This window comes from Mauremys reevesii, linkage group 2 (assembly GCF_016161935.1).
Source record: "Mauremys reevesii isolate NIE-2019 linkage group 2, ASM1616193v1, whole genome shotgun sequence".
NCBI lineage: Eukaryota > Metazoa > Chordata > Testudines > Geoemydidae > Mauremys > Mauremys reevesii.
This window is the reverse complement of record NC_052624.1, coordinates 276,145,965-276,166,214: the sequence shown is the minus strand read 5'-3', so window position 1 is coordinate 276,166,214 and position 20,250 is coordinate 276,145,965. Positions and strand designations below refer to the sequence as shown.

At 47.5% G+C, this 20,250-nt stretch overlaps 1 protein-coding gene across 1 annotated transcript; it reads left to right on the top strand.

Moving 5' to 3' along the window:
- Nucleotides 1-1,619: 1,619 nt before the first annotated feature.
- LOC120397337 lies at nt 1,620-19,656 on the top strand. Its single transcript, XM_039523031.1, has 3 exons — nt 1,620-1,650; nt 4,036-4,172; nt 18,411-19,656. Exons 1-3 carry the CDS (start codon nt 1,620-1,622, stop codon nt 19,440-19,442), a joined length of 1,200 nt encoding a protein of 399 aa, XP_039378965.1. The 3' UTR covers nt 19,443-19,656.
- The last annotated feature ends 594 nt before the right edge of the window (nt 19,657-20,250 follow it).

Here is a 20,250-nt window from a genome sequence, read left to right as displayed (position 1 = left end):
CTTGAATAAACCCTTCACACTATGTTGATCAAATCTGCCTTAGGTGCTTTCTACAGCAAACGCTGTAAATACAAGCATAGAGCCAACGCTCATATCTTCAGATTTAAAAATGTTACATGCATACGAATAGGATGAATACATGCAGTAGAACATAACCTTTGCAAAGATATGTTACATGGCATGTCTAGCATAAAACATTATTCCAGTTATGTCATATTTACATTCATAAGCATATTTCTTTAAAGCATTATGGGGGTGCAACATCACAGGGATGACTGGCCTATAGTTGTCCGTGTTGTACATGTGCTGTGGTAGGGAGTAGACAGAGCTGTCCAAGAGAATTAGACACATCTTCCATCAACCCTCTAGACTGCTTTGAAAATCTCACCTGCCAGTCTCTGGGGCACCTTTTACCTCTACTCCAATGAACCTTTTAAAACAAGATATGCATATTCCAGACATCTAGGGTGGGATTTAGGAATCAAAGGAGACTTACTGGGACATATGCTCCTAAGTCACCATCAGTGCACCAAGATCCCTCCCAAGAGGTTTTTAACTAGTATGTAAAGTAAACTCACCAGCAGACTATTCCGAGTCTGGTTCTGATCCTCATTCGAGGGGAGTCGAAGGTACTCAGCGCCCTGAGGTCATTAACGTGGTCTGCGGTAACATTATAAAAGTGTGAGTATGGACTTGCTTATTCTGGCAATTCTATCCCATGTGTTCAGTCTTTCATGGAGACTAACCAGAGTCAGCTGGGTTGATCAGCTATACAATCACCATCCACAGGATAGGGAAGGAAAAGGAGAACCGAGAATGTTAGAAACAACAATTATTTAGGAGCTGGCCTCAGAACTGGGAGTTAGTGTGGTCTGTGGATTGGGCACTGGACTATGAGCCAAGAGACCTGGGCTATGCCATTACCTTCCTGTTGTGTCCTTGGGCAAGTCACTGCCTTGCTCTGTGCCTCAGTTTCCCCTTCCACCCTATGTCTTATCTATTTCAATTGTAAACTCTTTAGGCAGGGATTGTCCCTTAGGTGCTCTGCATGTACATGGTAACACAATGGGGCCAGTTTCATGGGGGCCTGTAGGTGCTACTCTGATACAAAGAATCAGAAAGAAATGCTGGAAGCAAATGTAGTGATCTTGCATGAGCTAACATATGCATGTGCAAATGCTGCGTTTATCCGTACAACAGACACTGGTGGGTGCAAACTGAGTAACTGTGGACCTGACCATAGGTTCTGGGTAATCCTACTCCCCATTTTATCTGACTCAGTTTGCAAGCACACTAACCTAGTCGCAAAACCAAATGTGAGCTTTGCAGGAGCCCTTTTATAGGCCAGTTGAAATGTGGACCCATAATTGTTCCATATTAGCACCTGGGCAACGATTATATGCAACTCTCTGAAATCTGTATTCAGAGGCCTAATTTCAAAAGCATTGAGGCTCTGAGTCCTGTCATCACCGGCATTGTAAACAGATCAGATCTGGCATGCTTCTTATTGAAAAGGCAGCTTTTACCTTCAGTTACCACTCAGAGCTAAGTGAGATTTCACAGTTCCCCTGTATGCTCTGCCTCAAGACTGTCTCATGCAGGGCTTTGTATGGTAACCGATGAGAAATGCTGATGCTTTAACGGTGACCGGTGAGAGCTCTCTATTTATTCGCAAGGCTGAGCCCAGGCTCCAGGCTATACAAGGGAACCTCCCCAACTTCCAAAATCAACCAAACAAAAAGCCCTCCATGGGTCTAAGAAAGTTACAAGATGGAGGGTTCTCAGAGTAAGCTTTACAAGAGCAGAGAGACAGGTAAGCGCAGGCCCAGAACCTGCCCCCAGAAATCCCCACAATCATCCACTTGTCTCATATTTACATAACGATAAAGAGCCTGAGAAGAGGAGCCAGCACCTGGAGTAATTAGGAGGCTGATGCCCATCTTTCCCTGCTTAGCATCACCCCGGCCCTCCTCCGTCCAAATGGAATTAACTCATTTGGAGCATTTCCCATCACTCCTGAGCCCATGTTTGCCCTCTGCCCGGAGCAGAGCTGAGCCATCCCAGGCAGGGGCGGCTCCAGGCACCAGCACGCCAAGCGCGTGCTTGGGGCGGCAAGCCACTGGGGGCACTCTGCCGGTCACTGCGAAGGCGGCTGGCTGGCTATCTTCGGTGGCTTGCCTGCAGAGCATCCGCTGGTCCCGTGGTGGACCCTCCGCAGGCAGGCCGCCAAAGGCAGCCTGCCTGCTGTGCTTGGGGTGGCAAAATGCCTAGAGCCGCCCCTGATCCCAGGAGGATTATCTGTGCCATTCCTGCTGTGATTGACAAAAGCTTTAGTGCATTAGTGCCAGCTCAGGCAGCGGGTGGAAAATAAGCAGGCTCGGATGCTCTGGGGGCATCAGAGGCACTGCAGGGCTGGCAGGCAGCAGGGAGTGAACACAGCTACCAGTGCAAATGCTGTTGCTGGTTTCAATACCTGCGATGGGGGAATGAGTTGAAGCAGGATGGGTGCCCCCCTCTTCCCACCAATGGGATGTTGCTTTCTAACTAGGCTGATGTCAAATCCTTCCTGTAGAATGTGCCCTGGTTCCAGGACCCAGCCTTAAAGTAACAGTGACAAGGAGACACCTGCCTTTGCTGTCTCTGGAGCTGTAATGGGGATTACTGTCAAAGCAGTAACTGTTAGGGTCCCCACTTAGGGCCAAAGCCTGTGAGGGAACTGATTTCTCTGGGAGTTCTGGGCACCAAGTGCTGGCTGGGATTTGGCCGTCTGTGAGCAAGGAGAGCTGCCATTGGTCATTAGCTGCTCCGTGCGCCTATGGTTATTACTGATATGGCTCTAATAAGCCAAATCTGTGGTCCCCTTCTGCAGGGCACATTCCACCCACAATATCATACAGTACCCTACCAGCTGGCTCATTACTGGGCACCTGTTAACCCGCAATGCAACATTCAGCCAGCAGAGAACGCCGTAAGGAGGCACAGTCTAAGGGGAACCAGGTGCGGCAGGGCGCTAGCAGCTATGGGTGGAAAGGAGTAGCAGGTTGGAAGCAGCATCCTGGGAGCTAGGGCTGCATGGCCCAAGATTTAGAGCTTAGGGACTGGGACCTTGTTTCCTTTTGCATGGCTTGATTGGGCGGCTCCTAGGAGCTGGGCTGGGGACTGTTGTTTGCTCTTTATGTTGTAATTTGAAGCAATGGTGCTGTGGGTATCTGCACCTCTTCTCTCTGGTGGCCCTAGTGAAGGCGTCCTCTCTGTTACTTGTCAACTACAAGTGTTCCTGGGAACCCCCGACGGTGCCTATAGCACTGTGCCACTTCATATCTGGAGCTCTGTGACACCTGGCTGTGGGGTGGGTTACAGTATAAATGGCCTGATTTTCAGAAGTGCTGAGGACTCACAACCCCACTGAGAACTGCTGGGAGCTGAGCACCTATGAGAATCAGACCACTTATATGTAGGTGCTGAAACGGGTGTAGAATCATAGAATCATAGAATATTAGGGTTGGGAGGGACCTCAGGAGGTCATCTAGTCCAACCCCCTGCTCAAAGCAGGACCAAATCCCCAAATAAATCATCCCAGCCAGAGCTTTGTCAAGCCTGATCTTAAAACCCTCTAAGGAAGGAGATTCCATCACCTACCCCCTAGGTAACCCATTCCAGTGTAGAAGACTAATTTTAAAAATTGTGACCTGTGTGACTAGAGGTTGTTCCAGTAGCAAATGGAAAGAGAGACAAGATAGAGGGAAAGCAATAGAGGGAGAAAAGAGAGAGAACCAAGAAGGGAAGGGAGATAGAGAATGAGAGGACAGAAAAGAAACCAGGAGAGAATAAAAGGAAGAAAAAGATAAAGGGGCCGGGGAGAAAGACAGCATGGGAGCAGAGGGAGTATTTAGGGAAATCAGAGGAATACACCATTTTCACACTTGTCTTTTTGACATTCAGAATCCACCCTGGACCAATTTTCCTAAGTGCCTGTATAAACACTGACCCTAATCCTCCCATTACTTATCCCTGAAAGCTCTCCTTGATCCCCAGTGAACAGAGGCACTCTGTCGCGGCACACACTGCAACGGCAGCTCCAACACAGCAAAGTCCATAAATCTCGCCGGCAGCCGGAGACGCAGCTGGGAATGATCAAACAAAGAGCAAAACAGGAACTGCCAGGCCGGCTGGTGAGTATCGGAGCGGCTGGGGTCTTGCTGATGAGCTGGGCTTCTTGCCTTAGAGAGATGACGAAATTTCACCTTTAAAAATGTTGCCTTGAAAAAAGCTGAGAGCAAGACAGGAGCCACTGGCTGATAAGAGTGATCAGTGCAGAAGGGCCTTAAAAATTAATCATACCATAATGGGGCACTGAACCAGCACTTGCAATACCATCGGAAGGATGAGGTAAAGATTTGAAAGTGCAGCATATGCAGTAAAAACAGACTAAACCCTTCCCAAAAAAGCATCAGTTTAAAAGGGAGCTTACCACGGTGGCTGGAGCAGGAAGAGCCTCTGGGGAGAAGTGTCTCCAGTGGCTTAAAAGAGGTTCGGGTTGGGCTCAGGTGGAATCCGGGATGTGACAGAGTGCTCGAGTGCTGGCAAAAGATGCTGGCTTGACAGGCCTGAAGTCCACTAGCTATCCTGAAAAGGGTGATGCTATAGCAGCAAGTGTAGGATTTGCCTGGGCATTCCTCCACCAATGTCCTCACTTAGCGGGACCATCTCTCAGGGTACGAAAGTAAATCGGTCTCCATGGCCATTCAGCCTTTGGCATCCGCCAGGAAGGGTACCAGTTAGTGCCAGTCCTTATGGAAAAGGTCTACAGAATTTAACAGGACATGATCATGAATTTGTGAACCATCCAGTACAATGTAATGAGTCTCTAATAAACTCATTGTACGTTTTTAGCATCATTTCTATAGAACCCAACTAGTTTCATTCCTATTCAGTTCTGTAGGACTTCTCCATAACAGAAACATGCTAGTAACTTTTCTTGATGTGGATATCTGACCTCAAACTCCCAGAGAAGAAAATGACCATTGCTATCAAAATGGGCCAGGTTAAAATCAGTGACTTAGAGGAGAATAGCTCTGCTGCTATCCTATCCCCCAGATTTTGATTACTGAGAAAAGGCTTAATGGGGACTTTCAGCCTTCTGTACTTTAGGAGACCTCAGGGCTAAGAGGACCACACTGGATGGTTTAATGGTGGGGCAGCTGGAGAATGATTGCATCATTTTTCAGCATTTGAAAGAGAACTAAGGAAGAAAAAAGCCAGAAGAAAAGGGCTCAGAGAGGGCAGTAGAAGCCAAGAATCCCAATGGAATCTGGAGTTTCCGAGCTGCAGTTCCTCTGGGTATCAGCTTGGCTCTTCAGAGACCGGTTATGCCACTTTGGGAAAACCAGTGTTTACTGTTTAGGTTTTGATAAGTCTAGTCCCGTGGTGGGCAAACTACGTCCCGCAGGACGGTCTTGCCTGACCCTTGAGCTCCTGGCAGGGGAGGCTAGCCCTCCACCCCTCCCCTGCTGTCCACCCACTGGCTTGCCTCAGCGATCTAGACTGCACGGCGGTGTGGCTGGCTCCAGCCGGGCAGCATGGCTGCCAGTCCTGGTGCTCTGAGCGGCATGGTAAGGGGGTGGGGAGCAGAGGGGTTGGATAAGGGGCAGGAGGTCCCAGGGGGCAGTCAAGGGACAGGGAGGAGAGGGTGGTTGGATAGGGTGGGAGTCCCAGGGGGACTGTCAGGGGGTGGGGGTGTGGATAGGGGTCAGGGCAGTCAGGGGACAGAGAGCAGGGGGGTTTGGATAGGGGGTGAGGTTCTGGGGGCAGTTAGGGACAGGGAGTCCCAGGGGGGTAGTCAGGGGACAAGGAGCAGAGGAGGTTGGATGGGTTGGGGGATCTGAGGAGGGCAGTCGGGGTGGGAAATGGGAGGGGTAGATGGGGGCGGGGGCCAGGCTGTTTGGAGAGGCACAGCCTTCCCTGCCCGGCCCACCATACAGCTTCAGAATCCCGATGTGGCCCCATGTCTAGTCACATTCCTTTTCCACTATATTCATAGAATAAGATTAGAATAACACCTTGAAAGTGCAGCGACTTGTGTAAGTGCATGGATTCCCAAGCTGGCACTTTTCCTTTATTAGCCAGACAGCCAAATACTGTGCCTCTGTATGCTGTGAATCGCACACGCCACGCTCTGCCCCAGAAACGATAACAGAGCAGCGCGGATTTCTCATGGTGTGGCAGAGCAGCCAGCGTGCTCTGTACCCTGCTGTGCAGCACAGACAATCGCAGCCTGTACAGTGTGGAGCGGTAGCGGGTAAAGTGTGGCGTGGGGTAGTGGTGACCGTACAGCACTCTGTCCTGCAGCAAAGGGCAGCAGTGGTTGCATGGCAGAATGGTGAGTGCAGAGTGTGCACTGTTCTACACAATATACCCTTACAGGGTGCTGTGAGAGCCCAGGACACATGTTGTACCTCAGCGGCGACACAGCGGCACATACACACTGTACGTGCATCCCATGGCACAGCAGTGACTGCATGAATCATTGTAGCTTTGGAAACATGCTGCTGGTTTCTCACAAGTTTCTGGGTGTGGCAAAAGACCCTCCACATCAGTATTACAGTCTGAAGAGGTGGAGAATTGATTTTAGTCTTCAGATGGCAATTATATCTATGTCTATTCATTCTCATTTCAATACCAGAAGGATCTGTACCATGACTGGAGGCTTTGTTTGTTGCCATCTAGATTTAGGGTGACCAGATGTCCCAATTTTATAGGGACAGTTCCAATATTTGGGGCTTTGTCTTATATAGACTTCTATTACCCCCCACCCCCGTCCTGATTTTTCAGACTTGCTGTCTGGTCACCCTATCTAGATTTGAACACTGCAGCTCAGCTGGTCTTCTTGACCAGCCATTAGAAGCAGAGTCTAGTGGCCTAAAATAACATAATAAATATCCAGATACAATATCTTCATCCCTGCTACTCAAGGTGCTGCTTGTCACATTGAAGTGACCATAGATCCTCTTGAATGATGCTAACAACCTCACCTGACCCCTTTGCCGTTCCTCCTTCTCCAGTGAAGGAGCTGTTCAAAGTGATCTTTAGTGAAGTGGAGCATGATCTTTAGTGAAGGCCGCAAGAAGCAGCAGGTGGCATCAACTGTGCCCATCTAATCACTGCCTCATTTGCCTGCGAGCTGCAGAGAGAGGTGCAGGAACCAAATCTGATCTGTCAGATAGGGTAGGAAAATGAGTAATAGTTTGGGATTTGTGAATTAAGCCCATTAGGGAGGTTGGATTATCAAAAGCATCAAAATGGATAAAACTCGCTTGCTCTGGCACGTGGCTTCTTGGGACAGAGGGTGCAACTGGGGAGATGGAGCAGAGCAATGGAGAAGAAGATGGGGTATGGAGCTAGGACCCAATTCTGCCACTAACTCAGAGTGTGATGTTGGAAGAGTCACTTAGGTTCTGATGCAGCAAGGTCAGTGGGACTCTCACCTGTTTCAGTCCCTTGCTGGATCTGAGCCGCAGTCACTCTGTGCCTCTGTTTCCCCATCTGCAACAAACCCAACACGAATGGTGGGCAGTACTGTACTTCCACTTGGTGTAGACATCTGCCGCCGAGGAGATGGTCTCAAAACCAGAGAGCTGGCAGCCACATTATCCTCCCCCTATCACAGTCAAACCTATATGGCACTTCTTCGCATGGACCTACACCATTTTGGCTACCGAACCAATTGGGTTGCTCACGATATACATGTTGATGGTACCTACAGCAGCCAGAGAGGATCTAATATTTCACCTCCTCCCCATTTTCAAGTCATGATTCAAGAATATGAGACAGAAGCAAATCAGACTTGCGGCTATGCGCTGCCTCAGCAAAGCAGGCAGATTGGGGTGGGGGCTGAGATTTTGGCATTATCTGCAATATGGGGCTATGTTTAAGGGTTTACTGTAGCTGAGCGTGTCTTTACTTAATCTTATTTGTCTGACGTCAATGCGAATGGAGCAGCAGGGCGATGCTGTTCTACGCTGTCACTGGTCTTTTTAATCATTGGTGGTTTCTTCTCTTTGGGTTAGATTTACTATTGAGAGAGTCTGGTTGTTTTAACAGTACAGTAGCTATTGTCAGAGGCTTATTCTATTCAAATCCGGCGTGTTTCCACTTAATCACTCTATTCAATTGCTACTTGATGTAACTGCCAAAAAGCTGAATTCAGTAGGTGCTGTCTGAGTAACTATCTCACAGTGTCATTTGGCCTTGTTTATGTATTACATCTGTTTCATACATAAACAGTTCTTACTTTCACATGTAGTATATTTTCATGTCATAGATTAATGTATTCTGCCTTCCATTTGGAAGATCTTATGTCATTTTCCAAACTGCACACACAGGAATCCAGCTATCACTGAAATGCAGCCACTTCTTGAGTGGAACACAACGGCGGCATAACAGTGCACAACAATTCTAAACGGCTTAGGAGAGGATGTGAAGAAAATACTGCTTTGAATTGAAACTACAAGTAGGAATTTAGGTAGGAAGAGAATGGATTGTTCCCTTGATCGGAATAGGGCCAGGACATCAGATTTAACAGACATCCTTATCCTTGCAAAAACACGCTGTAGTATCTTCAGTAACTGTAAAGCATATTGATGTTCAGTGACTTCCCCAGGCCATGCTGCAAGTCAGTGGCAGGTGAACTGAATTTCCTAACTACCAGACACATGTTCTATCTGCTGCATCAAGCTCCCTCCAAACAAAGCGGGAAGGGGACAGGGTGGGAGAGATGGTAAGCTTGGGAAAGAGGGAGAGACATCAAACTCTGTCATCATCCAGGGTATTCGTGGATCAATGGATGGATTTTTTCCTGCCTCCTTGGGTCTTAAACCCTTAAGAATTCAACAAGTGGTATGTTTTAAGGGAGAAGCCAGAAAGCTACAGACTCCTAGGTGTGTTTGAATAACTTCTGGTAAAGAAGCTGTATTGATTCTCTCACTGCTCTCAAAGTGTCAGCAGATTACCTGTGCTAAGAGTTACTTCTGCTTTAACATGAACACTACAATAATATTGTCTCTTGCCGGCAGCCGAACAGGAACACGTGAAAAACATATTATCAGAGTGACAGTTTTCAGTGAGCAATAGCTGCAGTACACGGCCGGAGGGATGGAAAATGATTGGAGCTAAGTGAATGCTCAAGGCTCAACACCACCCTTTAAAGGAACTGAGTCTGAGTGGCAGGGTCGACTTTGGCTGGTCACCTGGTATAAAGCAGATGGAAATGGGGGAAGTTGGCTTCCTGGGGGTTTCTCCAGTTCCCCCTTCAAGGCTCCTATGGCAACCACGGCCAACCCTGCTGCAGGGAGCATTTCTGGGAGAAAGGAAGCCGGCTAGGATGCTGCTATATTCAGTAGATCCCCTGGTTGCCAGAAGTGTTCCTAGGGCTGTGTGCAATCTAGTGAAGGCTAATGTGAAAGGTATGTTATGCCAGTGACCACACCACTTCTCAGAGGCCCCAGAGAACATATTGCCACCTCCACTACATCCCTGTGCTGATCATAGCTCAGCTAACCAGAGAGTCCGGCCCAAGAGATTACTTCTATTGAGCTATCTGCTTGGGAGCAGCAACCTTTTGTTCCAGTACCTGCAAATCTTCAATCTCTCCTCAAATTCAGCCCTCTCTTTGCAGACAGGGTAGGAGATGACATGGGCTTGCTTGCTTGAATCTGTTTGAGCCTACGGAGCAAGTTCAGAACAGGCAGACGGAAGGAGTACTGTAGACTTGGCGGCTGATCGGAGAGCACTGGGTTCTCTGATCTTTGTGAGGGGGCAGAACAAATTAATTTCTAGACAGGAACTTCCACTGTAGCAAGCAACCACGTCTGTCTGGCTTTATAGTGCAAGGCCCTAAACTTGAGAAACACTGGAAATTCTATAGTAGGAAGCTTGATCTTCTTGGTCTCTGTAAGTTCTGTTCGTGTCACTATCGTTTGGGGAATGCATTTTTTTGGTGGCGAAGCAGCTGGTAGTTAGAAGGCGAGTCTGCATTTCATTCTTCTGCTGCCACAGATTACGTGCGGCTGTGGGAAACTCTTTCCTGCGCTAAGATATTAGGGTTGGGTTTGAACTTTGCAGTTTGGTCTTCTCTGCATGCACAGACCTTTACTCCTGCATGGAGTCCTGCTGAAGTGAAAGGCAACTGCAGGGGCTCAGCACTTCTGAACAAGAAGCTTGTATCTAAGGCCATGTGCCTAAAACTAGGCTCCTAAATCTTTATTTGGGGCATATAAATACATGGGCTGGTTTTCAAAAGCGCTGAGCACCCAGCAGCTCTCATTGAAAATCATGTCACTATTTTAGATGCTTAAGTCTGGATTTAGGAGGCTAAATGTAGGCACCCTTGGTCTAAATATGGAATTGGGTCCCTGGTTAGGTGCTGAAGCTTGAAAACGTTAGCTTAAGTGACTTACCCAAGGTCATACAGGGATCAATATAATGCACAGGATTGGGACACGAGAATATCTGGTACTTAGACCCATGGTCTCTCTACTAGACAACACCGTGGAGGGATAAAGTAACTGGAAAAAGCCTAGCAAGAGTTAAATAACAGAACAGTTGCCTTGCTGTGGAACTCTAAGCAGCGGTACAGGAGCTTTTGGATGATAAAATCACCATTTTGGTATTCTTAGCCAGCCAAGTGACTCGCGAAGCGTGTGAGTGGGGCAAGGTGCACATTCTCTCTGTTTCTTATAAATGAAAACCAAGTGAGAAGTGGCAGTGTCTGTCCCGAGGCATGTGATGGGGACCTAGCAAAGCAATTAGAACAACAGGGAGGAGAGGCATGATAACGATATCGTTGCCCCTTTCATTCAACGGCCTCACAAGTTTTACAAAGTTTTACAAACATGAATTAATTAAGCCCACACTACACCGTTTTGGGTTAACTATTGTAAATCCAGATCCTATGATATCACCTGTAAAATGTATTCCGTAACATATAAAAATCGATTCTAGAATGCAATTGCAGTGCATACTAAATGTATCATAACATTTGGGATAGCCAAACAGGAAGCCACATAAAAAGGGGATAATGATACCCACCTTTGTAAAGAGTCACATAAACACTCAGTATTATTGGCCAAGATTTTCAAAAGCAACCAGGGATCACGGTGACCTCCATGTTTTGATGTCCAACTTGGGAAACTTTGAAAGGGCCTGATTTTCAGAACATCCATATGCTGAAAAATCTGGCCTCATTAACATGTCTAAAGTTGGGCACCCAAACTCTGTCCCCCATTACCATGCTATCTGGGCACCTCACTATCTTTGTATTTGTCCTTCCAACACCCCTGTGAAAGAAAGAAGTGCTTTCAGCCCAACTTTATAGAAGGGGGACTGAGGCACCATGAGACTAAGTGACTTGGCCACAGTCACACAGGATATCTGTGGTGGAGAAGCCAATGAACTCAGGTCCTGCAAGTCATAGCTAGTGACACCTCCCCACACACTCACAGACATACATTGGGCCATCCTGTCTAGGCACTTTTGAAAATCCTGCTTGCTGTTATTATTATTTAGAAACTGTTTTAACAGACCCACAAGATAATTCCAGGAAACGTCCTCTCATACTTGTCTAGAGCAACCTGGGGGGTCTTCTCTTTCAGCATTGGCCAGGATATACTCGTGGCATCTTTCTGAAGTCAAAGACTCCGCAGGCTTGGTTCTGAACCTGCGGACACCAGTGTCACTTGGGTAACTCCACTGAGGACGACAGTTCCTTCTGACTTATGCTGGTGTGAGATCAGAGCTTAGCTCCCTTTGCACTGTAGAAGGAGTTGTGTAATGTTGTGTAGTGTGTTCCTTTAAGTCGGGAGTTCTCAAACTTCATTGCACCGCGACCCCCTTCTGACAACAAAAATTACTGCATGACCCCAGAGGCGGGGGACCAAAGCTTGAGCCTGCCTGAGCCCACTTCCCCGGATGGGGTGGCCAAAGCCCAAACCCCACTGCTCTGGGGCGGGGCAAAGCTGAAACCCAAGGGCTTCGGCCCCAGGCAGGGGGCCTGTAACCTGAGCCTGCTGCCCAGGGTTGACGCCTTCAGCTCCAGGTGATGGGGCTCAGGCTTCAGCCCCGGGCCCCAGCAAGTCCAAGCCATTCCCGGTGACCCCATTAAAATGGGGTTACAACCCACTTTGGGGTCCCGACCCACAGTTTGAGAACCGCTGCTTTAGGTGTATGTATGTCCTGGGGTAGGCCTGGTATTGTCCCCATCCCTGTGCTTTTGTGGTCACTTGGTTCTGCACAGGATTGTTCAGTGCCCTTCCAGCTCTGCTTAGCCAGCATCCACTGGGCCCCCAACACATCATCATGTAAAATGGTTTGAGGTGACGAGTGCTGATGTCCTGATGCAAGTTTCTGCTCTTGCTGATATTTCCCCTAGGATACCTGGCAGGGCTGGTGAATGTTAGTGGGATGCTTGGTGTTGCTTGCTCCTGTTCTGGGAGTCAACAAGGACAAGTGCAGAGTCCTGCACTTAGGACGGAAGAATCCCATGCACTGATACAGACTAGGGACCGAATGGCTGGGCAGCAGTTCTGCAGAAAAGGACCTAGGGTTTACAGTGGATGAAAAGCTGAATATGAGTCAACAGTGTGCCCTTGTTGCCAAGAAGGCTAATGGCATTTTGGGTTGTATAAGTAGGGGCATTTCCAGCAGATCGAGGGATGTGATCATTCCCCTCTATTCAGCACTGGCGAGGCCTCATTTGGAGTACTGTGTCCAGTTTTGGGCCCCACACTACAAGAAGGATGTGGATAAATTGGAGAGAGTCCAGCGGAGGGCAACAAAAATGATTAGGGGGCTGGAGCACATGACTTATGAGGAGAGGCTGAGGGAACTGGGATTGTTTAGTCTGCAGAAGAGAAGAATGAGGGGGGATTTGATAGCTGCTTTCAACTACCTGAAAGGGGGTTCCAAAGAGGATGGATCTAGACTGTTCTCAGTGGTAGAAGAAGACAGAACAAGGAGTAATGGTCTCAAGTTGCAGAGGGGGAGGTTTAGGTTGGACATTAGGAAAAACATTTTCACTAGTAGGGTGGTGAAGAACTGGAATGGGTTACCTAGGGAGGTGGTGGAATCTCCTTCCTTAGAGGTTTTTAAGGTCAGGCTTGACAAAGCCCTGGCTGGGATGATTTAGTTGGGTTTGGTCCTGCTTTGAGCAGGGGGTTGGACTAGATGACCTCCTGAGGTCCCTTCCAACCCTGAGATTCTATGATTTATCTGGGAGCACTGGCCATATTTATGTTGCATTATCTTCATTCAGAGTGATTAGAGTCACTCGCTGTACCTGCATAATTTGCAGTGTGCTCAAGCATCTGTGCTTTAACCTTTAAAATAAATCATTGCTCTTTCCTGTCTGACGTGACAGCCTTTTGCATGACAGCCCATTGAATGGCTCTCCATGTGCCTCAGGGGCTTAGGGACCAGCACTTCTGGATTTCCAGATCACATGGCGAATCAGGGTATCTTGAAGAAGGCTCTGAGTTAATTAGGGACTTAACCTTGGGACTCTTTGGTCTCTGGGCCCTGCTTTCAACGAAATAAGATGAGGGATTTGATCTGTGAACTTGCTTGCTTCAGTATCTCTGTCACCCTTTTTGAACCACAATGCTCAGCCGTTCCAGGCACTGATGGGAAGAAAAGCGACTGAGTTGTGTAACAGCCAACTGTTTATTGCCACAGATTATCCCGCAGCAATGGGATTTAATACATGTTTTATTTAGGAAGGGTTTAGGATTGCTGAGGTTGTGGGTTTTTTTTCAATAGATTATAAATTTGCTCTTAGCCAGAAGAGTGAATGAACTTCACAAGCGCAACTCAGACAAATATAATTCAGTGCTTTTTAAAGGAGGCCCTTCAAATGTGGTGCACCTAATGTTCCTATGTACGTTATAATGCCAGGATCAAGTTAGCCCTTCCTGAGGTCAAACCCAAGAAAGGGAGGAAAAGTCCATGAGGATTCACATATGGAGTTATGTAGGGGGGTGGGCTGCCCTCCTCCCTCACATGAAACAGGGGTCTGGCTCCCAAAACCCAAATTATCCTAGATTTGCATGGCTTCATGACCCCCTACTGCCCACCTGGCTCCTTGGCAATGCAGAACCTTTGGCAGGGGCAGGTGACCCCAAGACCCAGGGTAGGTCTATATTTAAAATGTGGCAGTGATGCAGATGCTACTACATTGATAGGAGCACTTCTCCTGTTGGCGTAGGTACTCCACCTCCCCAAGAAGCGGTAGCTATGGTGATGGGAGAAGCTCAAGTGCTGTCTACACCGGGGTTAGGTCAGTACAACTATGTCACTCGGGGGGTGGATTGTTTTTAGTACCTCGCTGGCCAAGGTCCTGTTGGGTGCTGTGGGGGACCGACGTGCATCCCACTGGCAATGCATTTGACCTATCTTTCCCACCTCCCCCCTTCACTCACGCAATCCTAGGCAACAGGGGTGGAGGCGGTAGTGCTTTGAAGATGTCCGATTCCATCCCTTTGAGTGGGATGGGGAGACAAACACACAGACAGGGCACCCCCCATAGCACAGAGCTGAGAGGACCAATTCCCAACCTACTGGGGCAAACCCCACAGCTTGTGAGTGGGATTCTAAAAAGCATCTAGTTCCCAGAGGCCCTTTGGAAAATCCCACCCTCTGCATGTGAACTAGCTGTTTAGGCAGAACCTTGCAATGCAGGTAAAGTGACCACCACAGACATACACCTCTCTGGTAATTACGCTGGGTAACGAGATATCCTATGGGGCCTAGATAAAATAGAGGTTAATTATCAAGCATTTGTTGTTTAGAAGCCAGTCTTGCATAGCTCCCCTGCCATTACCGTGCATATCTTTACAGAAGCCACCTTCAGTTTAAAGCCATGGAGGAAAATAGTGATATTACGGAGATGGTTGAGGCTTCTAAACAAACACATATGTTCTCTTTGGTAAAACACAATTCTTGTATAGTACCTTTGATCCTCGGAGCAGGGAGTAATTGCGAAGTACACGGGACTCTCAGGGGAGGTCTGTGTATGGAGCAACTATCCGTACAAGATTGGTCCTGTTAATTAATTAAGCCTCCGGTTGTATTATACACATTAGAGATGGGCATTCTGAGAGGCTATTAAGTAACATGTGAAGGGTCACTGAGGGTGCAATTTATCCTTGAGCACTGAGCTCAGGCATGGCTTTAGTGGGATTTAGGTGGTATACAGAACCTGCCCAAGGGAGAATTTCCCCTCTTCCCCCACCCTCCACCCCACAAGTACAGTAGGGGCTGCTCTAACCACTCAAACCTACTTCTCTCAAGCTAATAGAAAAGCAAAGGAAATCATGGCAGGAAAGAGGCAAGGGGAAAACTTTACAGGCTCAGCAGACATTTTATGTGCCATACAGAATGCAGTTTAGTAGCCACTACTTTTATTGACTGCACTTTATATTTGTCTAATGGGAGGGGTCTATTCTAATTTATAGCCTCTTATACCACAGTTTGGTTCAGGTTGGGTTTGGTTCCGCTGATTGTTCTGGAAGGTTTTGAAGCCATGTGCTTTTGTTCGGTCCCTGGAGGCACTGAGGTGGAGCCATAATTTATTAATGATAATCCCACCAGCACGTGGCAACTCAGCAAAGAAATGAGCTTTCGAATGATCCTTCGTGTTGTTGGGCGCTGATACGCGGCATTCACCCCCTGCTGGGAAATCCAGCTCAGCCCGTCAATCCCCAGCTTTTAACGGTACCTCAACACTTTTCACCCAAGGTGTTTTTTTAGAATGATCACTGTTGGGCCCCATATTTATTATCTTCCCTCCTCACAGCTCATTTGTATTTGAGTGCTTCCTCCCCCATTGTGTGTATTTGTCTGCTTTTACGGAGAAGTACACAACCCCAGGTGCCTCGGTGGGAGGAGGGTGAGAGGTAAAAGGATGTCAGTTAATAAAACAATGATCTTTTTATTTATCATAATTAATTCACACTGTTGCCAAGATACTCTAAGTAAATTCCCATGGTTGTTGGTGACCAAGAAATAGATGGTGGACAGGCATGAGATATGCACAGTCGGATTTGGTGAGATGATCTTAAGAAAGAATGTGGAGCAGGGGTCAGCAACCTTTCAGAAGTGGTGTGCTGAGCCTTCATTTATTCACTCTAATTTAAGATTTTGCGTGCTGGTAATACATTTTAAAGTTTTTAGAAGATCTCTATAAGTCTATAATATATAACTAAACTATTACTGTATGTAAAGTAAATAAGGTTTTTAAAATGTTTAAGAAATTTCATTTAAAATTAAATTAAAATGCAGAGCGCCCCCCCCCCCCCCGATTGATGGCCAGGATCCGGGCAGTGTGAGTGCCACTGAAAATCAGCTTGCCATAGGTTGCCTACCCCTGATGTGGAGTATAATAGCCCATGCTCTTCTGCAATACTACCTTCCAGCCAGCAGAGGGAGAACAAATTAATGTGTTTTATAAATCATGTATATTACAGAAGGGCCTAGAGGTCCCAACTGAAGTCAGGGCCGGATTGCACTAGTCGCTGTACAATCACATAAGAGAATCCCTGCCCCAGGGAGCTTACAAGCTCAATGGAGAACACGGACAAAGGGTAGGCGGGGAAGAGACACACAGAAAAGTGACTTGCTCAAGGTCACACTGCAGGTGCATTAATTAGAAGCTCCACTGCACCCGGATGGGGGAAGGGAACCCAACGTTTGTAAAATGTAAAAGGACAAAATTGAATAAGCAAACAAACTGCTATTCCCCACCTTCTCAGAGCTGAGAAATAAGACAGAATAAGACAGAAAATATCATATTGCTTCTATATAAATCCATGGTACGCCCACACCTTGAGGACTGTGTGCAGATGTGGTCGCCCCATCTCAAAAAAGTTATATTGGAATTGGAAAAGGTTCAGAAAAGGGCAACAACAATGATTAGGGTGTGGGACAGCTTCCATATGAAGAGAGATTAATAAGAATGTGACTTTTCAGTTTGGAAAAGAGACGACTAAAGGGGGATATGATAGAGGTCTACAAAATCATGACTAGTGTGGAGAAAGTAAATAGAGAAGTTTCATTTACTCCTTCTCATAACACAAGAACTAGGAGTCACCAAATGAAATGAATAGGCAGCAGATTTAAAACAAAAAAAGGAAGTATTTCTTCACACAACACACAGTCCACCTGTGGGACTCTTTGCCAGAGGATGTTGTGAAGACCAGGACTATAACAGGGTTAAAAAAAGAATTAGATAAATTCATAGAACATAGGTCCATCAATGGCTATTAGCCAGGCTGGACAGTGATGGTGTCCCTAGCCTCTGTTTGCCAGAAGCTGGGAATGGACAACAGGGGATGGATCACTTGATGATTACCTGTTCTGTTCATTCCCTTTGAAGCACCTGGCATCGACCACTGTCAGAAGACAGGACGCTGGGCTAGATGGACCTCTGGTCTGACCCATTATGGCCGTTCTTATGTTCGTATGGGCTTGTAGCAGCACAGGCTTCAGAACAGGCTGCACAAGCCCACCTGCACCCCCTGGAAACATACTCACTTGTGCAGCCCACAATGAAGTCCACACCACTGCGTCCTCACTTCTCTTGTTAGTGATCTGGCTGTGGTACAGCTAGTGTGGGTACGGTGGCTCAAGCTGCAAACCACCTCCCCCAGCAGAAGTGCAGATGCACCCGTAGACAATAGAGCAGACCTGCTAGTGCCCCGTTGGCGGAACTCTTTCTTACATCACAAAGATCACCATCACAATGACTATGTACTGTCAATCAGTGGATGTGCTAAGTGCGCTCCAGACAGATATGAAGGCATAGTCCCTATCCTGAGAAGCTGGCACTGAACACAGAGACAGAAGAACACGGAGAGGGGGAGAAGAAATAGAGAGAGAGGTTGTCATGTGTTATTGATTTCATTTTTTTGGAGTCAGCATAAATGAGATACATTCCTCACAGACAGCACAGCAGAAATGAGTTCAAAGGGTGGAGCTGTCTGGGGTACTGCCCATGTGCTCAGCACGGACATTTCAAGTAGGGGCAGGGTGGAGGAAAGCACAGAGATAGTTCATTGAGCAGCTGAGAGATGGGTGGCCATGCCTGGCAGCACTGGCAGGCTTGTGGCTAGGCTCAGTACAAGTACTGAAGGCATATGGAGACTGAAATACCTTCTTACATCTAGGCTGACAAAACATTAGGCACTGAGGGGTGAGGGAAGCTTGCACTGCTGCTGGATGTTCTATGGTTAAGGGGGTTCAGTCTTCAGGGACATCCATCAAGCACTTTCCACAAGGTCTCAAATTTTAATTTAAAAACGCTAAAGGTAATGACTAATAGAATCCACAACCGTGACTTGTTTGCACATTTATTGTTCTTGCAGGCTGCTCCAGTGGCACAGGAACGGATGAGGTCCAAGTTCAACTGCACAGTTAGTGAAGTTACTGTCATGAACCTGCAGCCTGAAAAAAACCCTATCCTAATCTTGCCAGATGGAAAGAAGAGGAGTGAGCCTAGAGCCCCTAGTTTTCATCCTCCTCCTCCCAGCACTGTAGAAATTAAGTCAAGCAAAGGGGAGACAAAACTCTGGGCTGAGAAGCTAACAAAAGAGGGGTCTACTTCTCCAAGCCTACTTCATGCAGGTGATGCAAGCAGCCTGGAGAACCTACCCCTGAAAAGGCCGGTGAAGTTGGCTCCTCTGGAGATCCCCCTGGAGGTTAAAGAAGCCCAGCTCCAGAAGATTATGAGCATCCAGGCAGAAGCTCAGCTGGCTGCTCAGAAGCTGGCCAGCGTCGGTTCCATCAACAGTGAGCCTCATGTGAAAAGGGTCAAAAATCTGGCCCAGATGGAACTGGAGAACCTGCATAAGATAAAGCTGAGTGAGAAGGCAACTCTAGAATACAGGGATGGGCCCCTTTCATCTAAAGGCACCAAGGCCTTGTGCGAAGTCCAAATTATCTTGTCCACAGAGGCAAGCTCCCAGATGGATAAAAAATCAGCCATCAAAGATGCCCCAGTGACATTCTGTACGTCATTAATCCCCAAAGCCAAGTGCAACAGCCTCCAAGCACCTGGACTGCATGAGGACACAAAAGTTCCTGATGGCCACAGCCCCAACCCCGACACTGCCCGGCGCCGCTTTAGACTGAGGCAGATGAAAGAGCAACAGGAAGAGCTCAACAAAGCCAAGCCCTTAAAGGCCACGAGACTGAGCACAGAGGAGGTGAAGCAGCAAACTGCATGTCAACGAACGCAAAAAACCCTCAGCGATGCAAGCAAGCTCCTCGAGAACATGGCCAAAAAGCACCGGGGGCGGGGCGCTGGCCAAGACGAGGCAGACGAAGTCCTCATTGTGAGGAGACCGTCTACACGAAGGATGGCATTAGGGGACATCATTCAGGTGGAAGAAGATTGAACGTGCTGCCCAACTTCCTCCCTGATGCTGCTCCATATTAAGTCCAAATCTGCAAAGCACCAGAACATTAGACACAGGCACACCTGCCCAATAAAGGACATTAGAGCTGGATCTTTCAATAGTCCACCTGCCAAGCTGCTAATGCTACCATCTTATAAAGCAACAATAGGAAATAAAAGTAATGTTTCATTGGTCACTGATTCTTCCTCATTGTGCTACAGAGGGCACTGACAGACTAGATCCAGAATTCTTCATGTCTCTTACAATTAACTGTTTGCCCCTGACTTCTAACCTTCTCCTCTTTGCATCGTGTTCATTTCTGATCGCCTGGCAAAAGGATGAATTGGTTAGCCTAGTATTTGCATAAGGCTTGTCATCCCCTAATTTCAAAGTGCCTTGCAAACAGTGTCTAGCCGATCTGACATGCAGCCATTGGTTCGCAGAAACCTCGAGAATAAAATATCATCCATTCCACAGTGAGACCAGTGGTGATGGGGATAATGAATTTAATGCAGAAAGGAGGAGAGGAAGCCAGTGGAGGGGTCTGAGGAAGTTAATGATGTGGGTGGATCAGCAAAGAGCGGAAGTTGATTTTAGCCTCAAAGCTTTAAATATACTGGGGTGAGGAAGACTGGTGAGTAGTCTGTTCTATAAGCATCACCAGGAAGTTGAAAAATTACCACACATCCTGCAGAATACTAGGCAGTGCCACACTTCCTGTTGACTCTCCCAGATGCTCTCCCGGAGACAGGAACCAGTTGCAGAGACCACGACAAAGCATAGAGCAAGGCTAGGCAATAGCAGCATC

Coding starts and splice junctions, on each gene's coding strand:
- LOC120397337 (XM_039523031.1), top strand. CDS start 1,620: ATGAGAAATGCTGATGCTTTAACGGTGACCG. Junction 1,651..4,035: donor TGATGCTTTAACGGTGACCG/GTGAGAGCTCTC, acceptor CTTGATCCCCAG/TGAACAGAGGCACTCTGTCG. Junction 4,173..18,410: donor AGGAACTGCCAGGCCGGCTG/GTGAGTATCGGA, acceptor TTGTTCTTGCAG/GCTGCTCCAGTGGCACAGGA.